Source organism: Hyalella azteca, unplaced genomic scaffold (assembly GCF_000764305.2).
Source record: "Hyalella azteca isolate HAZT.00-mixed unplaced genomic scaffold, Hazt_2.0.2 contig6127, whole genome shotgun sequence".
NCBI lineage: Eukaryota > Metazoa > Arthropoda > Malacostraca > Amphipoda > Hyalellidae > Hyalella > Hyalella azteca.
The window spans coordinates 773563-784536 of NW_025936295.1; the positions used below are offsets into that span (position 1 = coordinate 773563).

At 36.8% G+C, this 10974-nt stretch overlaps 1 protein-coding gene across 2 annotated transcripts; it reads right to left on the reverse strand.

Annotated features, from left to right (window-relative positions):
- Positions 1 to 3664: 3664 nt before the first annotated feature.
- LOC108669033 (40S ribosomal protein SA) lies at positions 3665 to 10692 on the reverse strand. 2 transcript variants are annotated; one of them, XM_018156318.2, is made up of 7 exons: positions 10587 to 10692; positions 7286 to 7421; positions 6937 to 7142; positions 6403 to 6561; positions 5233 to 5391; positions 4558 to 4704; positions 3665 to 3749 (listed from the first exon to the last, which is right to left on the reverse strand). In XM_018156318.2, exons 2-7 carry the CDS (start codon positions 7416 to 7418, stop codon positions 3693 to 3695), a joined length of 861 nt encoding a protein of 286 aa, XP_018011807.1. In that variant the 5' UTR covers positions 7419 to 7421; positions 10587 to 10692; the 3' UTR covers positions 3665 to 3692. The 2 variants fall into 2 exon arrangements, with proteins under 2 accessions (XP_018011807.1, XP_018011806.1); XM_018156317.2 differs by having other exon boundaries at positions 3665 to 3752.
- Positions 10693 to 10974: the final 282 nt, after the last annotated feature.

The following is a 10974-nucleotide window of genomic DNA, read 5'->3' on the forward strand; positions in this document are numbered from 1 at the left end:
TGGTTTTAGAGATGAGGCCTGATTAAAAGAAGGTAAATTACAGCTTTTAGAATTGAACGAGTGGCAGCCAGACGAAACTGCTCGGCGTGACAGATTTGCAGCATCAGCTTCGTCTATCTATAGCTGTAATCCAGCTAGGCTAACATTTAAACTCGTAAACTATATTTTTGCATTCGAAATTGAATTGTCAGCCTTTATAAAATGAGCTTTCTTGTTAGAAAAACGAAAAAAGTTTCAATTGTAAGATCCAAATTTTAATCAAGATGCATCAAAACAGCTGCATGTAGTGATAATAAAAGTTATGCAAATAATTTTCACGAATTTTTAGCCATTTGTAACTTTACATAGCATTTTGGATAGAAGCGTACAGACTATGATCTATTTTGACACCATCAGTATACATTTCACATTCAGCTATTTACCTGTTGCATTTTTTTACTAGAGAGAAAAAAAATACAGCGAAAATTAAGAGAGAAAAAAATACAGCGAAAGTTTTACTACATTTTCCCCTCTTACAAATATTTTCCACGTACAAACACGAGCTGATGGCAATTTTTTGTACGCTGCGTGTAAGTGAGACGAAAATGCGACTAGATATGCCGGACAATAACGTGGCACGCTGTACAGTGTATATGCTGAACAGAAGCCTATATCCCGACCCGCCCTGTGCTAACACTTCGCACCACGCATCATGCACCCCCAGGATAGGCTTACCAATACGAGGAAGGCGAGCGTTTGTCGCAATTTGGAAATTTGCTTTTGTTTTACTTATGAAATAAGCGCCAGAGCGTTCACGTTTTTTTCGGGCCCGTGATGCGAACTTGGTCAAAGAAATTATTCACGGTTTTTCTTCCCACGTGGTGCCAACGAGATTGTGCGCAGAAATAATAAAAATTATTACAATAACAATCAAAAATTTCACAAGGAAAGTTAAGTCATGGTGTGCTATTGTATTGCGAAAGAAGTTTTGATTTCATTCAAAAAATTCAACACAAACTAGAATTCTGATTCACTATGAATATGACGTCCGATCAAATACAAGTGCATTCAGAAAATAACACATATCTCACGTCTAAATGCTCGTAATCCTGGTGTACAGTTTCTGAATTTTTAAATTATAAACCCACTCCTAGATTTATTTAACTTAGAAAATATATAACTTATGCCCTTATTTCAAAAAAAAAATAATAAACCTCACATTAACGCATCCTACGAGGCACTATTTTCAGTCCAGTTTATCATGTATTTTAATTACCAGTAAGGTCGACCAACGCATGTGGTAAGTAGAAATTGTGTTCACAATGTTTTCTCGATGTTGAAATTGAAGAAAACATTGTTATGCCATTCCGCAGAAAAGGATACGCAAAAAACTCTTATGACTGCGACGCAATCAGCCCGCATACGGTGTATTGACACCTCTCAGGTGTTAAAACCAGCATGAATACAGTGTTGTGACCTCTCGTAGATATTCAAACAAGCTAATAGCTTTCACGCCTTAGCAGCGTCCAGACAATCATGGCTCCATTAAGAAACAAAGCAGCACCAGCTGAAAGATAGTCCTTTGGCTGCTCTCGCGGCTTCCCACCGCTGAGTTTGTTTATTTTGCCCCATTTGAAATTCATACCGGCAACGGGCGGCTATGATTGGATCCGGAGTAGCTGTTTTCATTGGTGATGTCGCGTAGGAGATTAGAGAGCGCGAATGTTTGGTTTACCGCCGGCAAAGTCGACACTTCTCTTGCCTACTGAAACACTTTGCTTTCACGTCTGCTATTGTTCTTCTGTCTGATTTTGTTTTGTTATTTCAAGTACCACACTTAGTTGTGCAAATTTAACATCACCAATGTAGTGTTAGGGTATTCATTACATATCATTGTTTCATCATTTATTCGTAATATAGGTTGAATAATGGTAATGCAGAAATTTCTTTGGGTGCGATTCTGCACCTTCCGCGGATATTAAAGTTGCAATATTAATTTTATCTCAATACTTTGTAATTGGAAAAAATATCCTATATTTTACAGGAGCATTTCTCCTTCTTAAATTCATAACAAAAGTGCTGAGCTTGGACTCGACAACAATGCTATAGCAGATGGCACTTTGCTACATGCCTTCAGGTGATGGAGCGCGTCACTCATCCAGTCTTGTCATCTCGTCAGTTATGATTCCGTGGCGATGTCACCAGAAAACTTCCATAGCAAAAAGATCCTCCTCGGCTCCATGACTGCACTGTGAGGCATCTTTAAACTTATACGTTCCTGACGATAAAGGCTCCTATTGTTGTCAATGCTGCAGGCCATCCAATGCATCCCTTCACCTCGTTCTTAAATAAACGTGCGTTTTTTTGTGAATTTGAGACGGAAAACGCGTCTTATTAGCGCATTTTCTCATTTATGGAAAAAATGCACTATTGTGCTGGTCATGTCCGTCCGTCCGTCTGTCCGTGACCTCAAGTTTTCGTCGACGAGAAAATGCGCTCTGTCACTCACTGCAGTGAGTACTGAGTTATTATTTTTTTCTCACTTACTATGTTTATAATGGACAACATGATAGGGATGCTTCGAATTCCTTCTAGAATATGTAAAATATGGGCGAATCGTAGTTTTAAGATCAAATTGGCAGAAGTTGAAATGCAAGTTTTTATTTTGTATAGAACCGGTGACAAGTTTTTTGGTTTATTCTTCAGTTTCAATCCAATTTAAAGAATACTCAACAAATGTATGTATAAACGTCGGGCGTAAAACTTGCCTTTTAAATTCAGTGCCTGAAGCCAAGTGCCGAACGCATTTATATATGCTTGCCCTCCTATTCCATCGTCCATGGTGAAAAAATTCTTACGAGATTCAAAAATTAATGTTGAAACCAATCACGATAATTTTAAAACTTCTGTTTGTCAGCGATGCTGTCGCTACGAAACTGCACAACAAAATCCCGATTGATTTCAGAGTATAGCATAATTAACAGTTTTACAAACATCTACTGAAAGCTTTCTAAAGTAATTGAGCTGCACTTAATCATGGCATACAAATTAGTTTTACTAACCACCAAGATTAATTGATGAAAGATAACGAGGCAGACAGACAATAACTAACAATGATAGCGGCTATCAATGAACAGGAATAACGATGGCCCTAGCACCCAGCCTTCGAATTCCCCTCTTTGCCAGAGGTGAAGATATGAAATATCATTACAAAGAACTAGCCGGTTGGCCAGGCTCCATTCTATCGCGGGTAATGCATACAAGCACGTTCCTAAATTATCTGTGAAGTGAACAACTTAATTAACATTTCACCTAACCCAACGCTGTTGATTTCAACATACAGAAATTCATGTCTTATAAAACCTTGCACTGAATTCTCAAGATCAAACAAGCGTACCTACGGCAAAAATTTCAAGGAGCTCGATAATGGCTTGACTGATCAAAATTAAAGAATCTTAATGTGATCCATTCTTTCCATATAATCAATACTGTTGAAACTGTTTGACTTGATATTCATAAAAAAAACAACAAGGGTAAATGGGATTACTTTAGCCGATTTTTTTTCATTTTCGTGTTACCGATCTACCAGTAGATAAGTGATGGATCCTATAAGCAAGCTGCGTCAATGAACTCTCGTGAAACTATTATAGACGTGAGGTTAAAAGGAGAGAAAAGAAACGAAACGTTTAACCTCAGACTGTCATTTTATTGACTTAGGTCCAGGTGTTGTCGCCTCCCCAGGTCTCGCTGTTTCCACCAACAGTGTCATCCTGCTGAATGATAGAATTATCAGACAAATGCAACCCAGGATTACAACTTTCAGCGATGTAGCAGGCATGCGTTAATTTAAATGCCATAGAAATCATACATTCAATAAAATCAATGAAGAGCTCTAGAGTCAACTCGGAGTCAAACAAAATCGCAGAAGTTTATATTACGTGAATAGTCAACCATTTAGTTCACAGAGATTCGCGGCAATAGTGAACGGTACTCGTGTGCAAGCCTTCATAAGAACGATCGACGCCTGTCAGTTATATGAATGGAATGCTTTACATGGCGGATGTCCAAGAAACAAAAGGACGATTAAACATTCCGGCGCCATTTAGTTACGATTAATTACAAAGTTAAAGCAATGAGCGTTAATAAATACATTTTAGTAAAATCTTTTTATGGACGAACACTATGTACATTAATGGTTATACATTATCAGCCAGAAAATTTTACGGAAATTAGTCGTTCCATGGTGCATCAATCGTCCAACAAAGGTGACAAACCATCTTATCTTACTCTGAGGTACAGTTTTTTCGTGGGCTTCCTTTGATACCCAACTATTCAAAGTTCATCTTGCCTTCCGTATTGTTCAATCAACTGTAAGAATGTTTTTACAAAAAAGGCTCATAAATCGGAAACGGTTATTCTCGCTCGTGTCGTTATGCTATTTTGGAAGAAAATTTAAATGCCTGGGCGTTGTCTTCCCAACAAATGAAAAATAGTTACTAAATAAAAACAGTGTGTCCTCCAACTCGAGCAACACACTAGGAATAATTCCACACTAGTACATTAGCATACAAGACTAACCCCGGTCCAGTCAGCCTTGGGCGCAGCAGTGAGTGGCGCAGTGACGTCGGCAACCACATTGACAGCGCCACCGACAGGTGCAAGATCTTCTGGGATCTCTTCCACAACAGCCTCAGGCTGAGTATCGAGCTTCATTGTTTCATCAACCTGAAAGACATTTATTTTGACAGGCAATTCAAAAAAATTAATTTTATTTCTTGAGGGATTCGTTCAGAATTCTCTCTCGAAGTTCTGTTCTTCTGTCTAGAGCTTAGCTGCCACATTCAGCTGCTAAATTTAACCAATTACTCGTACTCATTACGAACAAAATTAAAGCTCCAAGGTTTTAACTTAAAATTATATTTTCTTTATATCCATATTTCAGGCTGATCATTCAAGCTTTTCAGTGTAAATAATGGACAAGCAACCTAGCTTACAACTTCTACTAAATCGACTTATATTGAAGTCTCGTCAAGACAGGCAAGTTCATCATTGAAAAAAAAAACGAGATATACAGACGATTAGAATCAAGAGGACAAAAGTTCCACAGCCTTAGGCAATAACAAATGTGTTGCGTCTCTGATGCAATGTAAGTCATGTAGACAAGTCAATCATAATTCTAGAGATCCTCGAGTAGCTCACACGTTTCTAAACCTGAAACAAAACATGCTAACAGAATAAATTCTTAAGTTTTACCTTAGTTTCCTCTTCCTTAGCCTGATCATCAGCGTCACGGTAGAAGAAGAGATCAGGCATGATCTCGAGCTCCCAGGCGATGGTGCGGGAGATGGTACCGCGCAGACGCAGAACCTCACGAGCCATCATCCACCACATGAGACCGACGCTCTGCACCGACTGTAAACAAATGTACAATTCAGTTATTTATTTGACGAAAAGATAAGAGTTTTTAATGCTTGGCTTTCAACACGAAACGGATGCTTTCTGGAGCAAGTGTACAGTCGTATGATTTGGCCAATATTTAAGATCAGCGAGATGCAAGGTGACAAACTTTTAACATGAATACCGCTATACCAAGTTTTGGTTGCAATAGTAGAATAAATGAATATTATTTAGCTCACAATCGGAAAGGTACTAATCAACTTTACAGAACTCTTCAACAGTATGATATTTCGTTAAAATTAAAATATAAAAAATAGGATCAAATAAGTCACTTTAATTCAAAATTTCATCAATGATTCAAGGAAAATTTGTCCTTGGAAGAAACATTCACAGTGGAAAACATTAGCTGATCTGCAATTGAAAGTTGCCATCGAAATTGAATCATGAATGGGTATCAATAATTTTCACAGATACCGATTCAACGCAAATTCACAACAGATAAAATTCTTCAAAAATTCAGAACGCTTGCAGTGATTTGAATGATCAACTAATTGGAAAAATAATTACGTTCACTTACATGACAATTTTTTCCAATGAAGAAGAAATAATTCTAACTTGAATTGCAATGAAAATTGATACTCAGAAACTTACCCTGTTGTTGCAGGGGATAGCGATGTCGACAAATCGCAGTGGCGAGTATACATAAGAATTTTTTCCGATGATGAAGTAATAATGTTAACTCAACTTGCAATTAAAAATAATACTCAGAAAGTTACCCTGTTGTTGCAGGGGATAGCGATGTCGACAAATCGCAGTGGCGAGTATACATAAAAAATTTTTCCGATGATGAAGTAATAATGTTAACTCAACTTGCAATTAAAAATAATACTCAGAAACTTACCCTGTTGTTGCAGGGGATAGCGATGTCGACAAATCGCAGTGGCGAGTATACATAAGAATTTTTTTCGATGATGAAGTAATAATGTTAACTTAACTTGCAATTAAAAATAATACTCAGAAAGTTACCCTGTTGTTGCAGGGGATAGCGATGTCGACAAATCGCAGTGGCGAGTCAGTGTTGCAGAAGGCGATGACGGGGATGTTGACGTACGAGGCCTCGTTGACAGGCTGATGATCTTGGATGGGGTCTGTCACCACCAGCAGGCGTGGCTCACGGAAAGCCGCCTAAAAAGTGTTGACATTCAGAGTATAGTAAAGTTTAACAAATAATTCTAACTAAGATTATGTAGCAAATTAAGAATTGGCTAATGATGTATCTATGGTACCAAGTAATGGCACAAAATAATTGCAACTGCCTTTCTAAAATGCCACAAAATTACAGCATTTCTACTTTATATAAAAACATTCCATTTTAATGCCCCATCTCTATTTGGAAGCTACTGCAAAAATTTCAACTGTAAAACCTTATTACAAGCAAAAATAATTTATCATTACCAGTACTCGGAGACGTGAAAAGTACATGAACTATATTTTACTTTGCTGGTTGGCTATGAAACAATTCAATGAAGGAGGTATGGGTTGGATTTTTTTTCAACCCACCTGGATTTGGTTAGTGAAAGCGCCAGGAGTGAATCTGCCAGCAATGGGAGTGGCGCCAGTATAGCGGGCATACTTGAGCACCGCTCGCTGGCCCATAGGACGGGAAGAGATGACGTAAACATCAGCAGGGTTCTCAATGGCAGCAATGGCGCGTGCAGCGAGAAGAAGCTTCTCATAAGTCTTCTTCAAGTTGATGATGTGAACACCTGTAGTCAGGAAGATTCAAAAATTAAAATTTTTCCAATTATGACAAGATCTTAATATAATCAGCACCTATTTCAATTTGAAACAACAATACTTAACATTGACCTCTAACAATACTATTCTGCTATGTTCAAGTGAGACTAACCGTCAGCACGCCTTTTGAAGACATACTGCTGCATCTGGAAGTTCACATTGGTGGAGCCGAGGTGAGTGGATGCAGTAAGGAAGCGAGTGACATCGCTCTCCTGCATAGCAAGAATAGGCAATCCTCCAGACATGATCTGAAAAATAATATTGAATATTAAGGCTGGTGCTGACAAAACTCACATATGTCATGCAGAAATCAGTCCCTGAAGTCTCCACCAACATGAGTAAGTTTGGAGCAGTTATCACGAATGACAATTCGAAATCTGGCATTATATATCTTGATTTAATTTGTAATAATTTGCCTAGCAGGTATGTCAAATTAAAAAAAAAGAGGTAATTTTGTTGAATCTTGGAAAGCAAATATTCTATTGTGTACTTCAATGTCACATATAATGCATCACTTGGAAGCATCATCACATCAAAACAAGATATGCATTTCAATTTATAATTGTGGGTTTTAGTTTTTGCAAAATAAAAATGCCTACTCCAAAAACAGCAAATAAATGTTCTATTGTGAAGTAGCATTTATGTCAGCCCAAACCACCCAGAAGGTCCATCCCCTAGATTAAGTTCCCAATCATTATCAGTATCCTTTAAGAATCAGTAACCCAAAACATTTCGTCAGGGATTGCATAGTGTTGGTCACATCAGACTGCATTTTAACCATTTATTCAGCAACAAAAACAAACCATACCTTATGACATATTCAGTTGCCTCTTAAGTAAAGAGAAATGCTCTTGTTGCTGTTAATAGGTAAAATTAAAGATTTGGGCATGCACAGGACTTGACAAATCAATTTGCAGCTCATAAATGGCTTTTTTCATCACTAAGATATGGTATTCATGGCTCAAATAAATGGAATCACTGCTAATAAATCCATAAAATCACGGCTCAACAAAATCCCGTCACTGTTTAGAGAGTAGTTGTTTCCCTCGTTAGATTAACTCAACAACCATGATGATTATTGACTACTATTGATAGGACTCAGAAGATCAACAAAAAAATTTCTTCCCTTGTCCTAGCCCACCATGCATGAATACTGGTCAGACTGCTAAGTATTGTCTTTAGCTTAAGGGGACCGGCTCAGTAAAAAATTTAAAACTTGGACATTTTGGGTTTTTGCTAGGAATTTAAAGGTTCAAATCTGGCACATCTAACGGTGTAATTGGCATGTCTTTGTGTGCGTTAGTTCTTTCACTAGGTTGATTTTAGTATGCAACCTTTTCAAGTTTTGGGTTTCCTAAAAATTGAATTTTTATTTTTTCTACTTATAATAAAAGTGTTATAACTCCTACAGTATTCAAGCTACAATATTTAAAGACATATAATTTGGTTTGTAAAGACCACACCTAGCGACTCTTGAAGCAATTTTTTAGTATTTGTGCAAGGTCTGACTTACATATGGCAAGGAGCAGGGGTGGGGCAAGAAAAATGTGAAAAAAATGGAATAATTTACCTATAAAAGAAAAAATAAGAGTGAAATAAAAATTGGGGCTTTAGAGCCACTAAATAATTTTGTTAAAAATCTAATGAAATGTGTCTCTATATTGTAGCATGTGATTTGCAAAAGTTATAAAGTTAAAAAAACAACTTTTCAGCCATTTTCTATTAAATCCACATTTTCTTAGATATTTTCATAAAATTCATAGGAGCAAGTTGTTTTTTATTTTGCCTAAGATGCAGTGCAGTGCCTTTTCAATCACTCCACCAAGCCATCTTGACCTTAAATTTGCATTGATGTACAATCATGAACTATTGACAGAGGTGGGCAGAAGCGCTCTACATGTAGCGGCCGCTAGTAGTGGCCGCTACATTTTCAGTAGCGGTAGCAGCTCTACATTTAAGGCAATGTAGCGGTAGCGCCTGCTACATATTTAAGTAGCAATACAAGGTTTTGCCGCTACAGCGCTACCGCTACATTTATAGATAAAGCCTTCAGATTTTACTTAAGGAGACCGGCTACCCTCCAACAAAACTTTTTTGTTTACAGACAGATCGTTTTGAAACTTGGTACACATATGTAAAACAGAAATCTAAGACCTTTTTGTTCATGTAAATTTAAAAAAAAAAAATGAAAGAAAACGTGGAATTAATAGAAAACGGCAAATAAGGGGTACTCTAAAAAAGTTTATAACTTTTGCAAATCACATGCTACAATGTCGAGACACATATCATTCGATTTGTGATAACAATATCTAGCGACTGTAGAGCCCCGATTTTTTATTTTTCCTCATCGTTTTTTTTTTTTTGCGTTCTTCCCATTTTTTCACATTTTTACCCCCCACCTTCCTCCCCCTCCCATATAAGGTGAAATAGAATCACGGCTCGGTGAAATAGAATCACGGCTCGTAGAAATGGAATCACAGCTGGCAAATCCATAAAACCACAGCTTGAAAAATTCAGTCGCGGCTCGCCAAGTAGATATATTCCATACTAGAATTGTGATTTACTACTTTTAGATAATATTTTTAAAAAAATGCATACGAGTAAATATATCTTAAAATTGGTCATACTTTTAAGTACAATCATCAAATATTGCAATTTCATCAAATTTCTATGTCTGCCCAGGAAAGGGTTAAGGGTGATTTTAGAAAAGGACAGGCAAAATATTCAATTTTTGCCTTCAATATTCAATTTAATATCTATTTAATTATATTCTATATTTAATTATTAATCTAATTTAATATTTGAATTTAATAACCTAATAGCCTAGTCTCATTACTCTCATATAGCTACCTAATATCATTTTTATAAGAATTAGGGGAGGCCACAGAAATTGGGGAAATTGCCCTCAATCGAAGTCACTAGGATGCTAACTTCCTAACTTATCGTGCCATAAACTGGATCTAAGGCCCTAGCTATAAAATCATTCTGTTCATACAATAATATTTCCCTTCGTCCAATCACTTCAATCATCAATTAGGGAGTAGGTCCTACCGTCCTAGCTAGATACTCTGAAGTTGGAAACGTAGGTATGAATATTAATAACTTTCGCAAATAACATTGGTGAATGGTGTATATAATTGGCAGTGGTTGGTGACTTGGTGGCAAGAAATAGAATTAAAAACACCGACACCGTGAATTTCAACGAGAAACGCTCTCCTTGATACTTGGACAACATACTTGTAGCAAGTTGTAGGCCTATAGTTCTTTTCAAGGGAGTAGGGACTTTGATCAGGTTGACGTTATGATATTCCTATTCACGGGAGTATGAGCACTCGTACAAAAGGCACAAAAATACAGATCACATCAACAGATTCAGAATAAAAAAAACTTTTATACACAACCATTAAACTTACTTTACTTTTTTAGTACAAGTGGAAGTAGATAATCTTTACTACCTCATCAACATCACAGCCGCACTCGCTGAAGAAAAACTTTGCCGAAATAAAAACAGAAGTGTTGCCACAAATCGGAGCTTAACTACACCTGTATGATGTAAAATATCATTAGATATTTGTAAAAAACTAATAGACATTAAAAAATCATAGTGTAGCTTTGAAATTGATCTCACAAGACGCTGCATATCAATTCCTAATTTTGAGATACTTCATAAAATTATTTTAAACCAACACAACCAGAGCGCAACAATTAAACAGAATCTGTCTGGCTTTAAAATAAATCGTTCCGTTTGGTATCAGTGAAAATTTAGTGAAAAATTTTCTGTTGCATGCAGAATAATCTGAA

What these genes read in the sequence shown, in the direction of transcription:
- LOC108669033 (XM_018156317.2), bottom strand. Translation starts at nt 7,418, where the DNA reads ATGTCTGGAGGATTGCCTATTCTTGCTATGCAGGAGAGCGATGTCACT. An exon ending in CTTCAAAAGGCGTGCTGACG is followed by an intron (nt 7,143 to 7,285) that starts GTTAGTCTCACT and finishes TCCTGACTACAG; the next exon opens with GTGTTCACATCATCAACTTG. An exon ending in CTAAGGAAGAGGAAACTAAG is followed by an intron (nt 4,705 to 5,232) that starts GTAAAACTTAAG and finishes AATGTCTTTCAG; the next exon opens with GTTGATGAAACAATGAAGCT.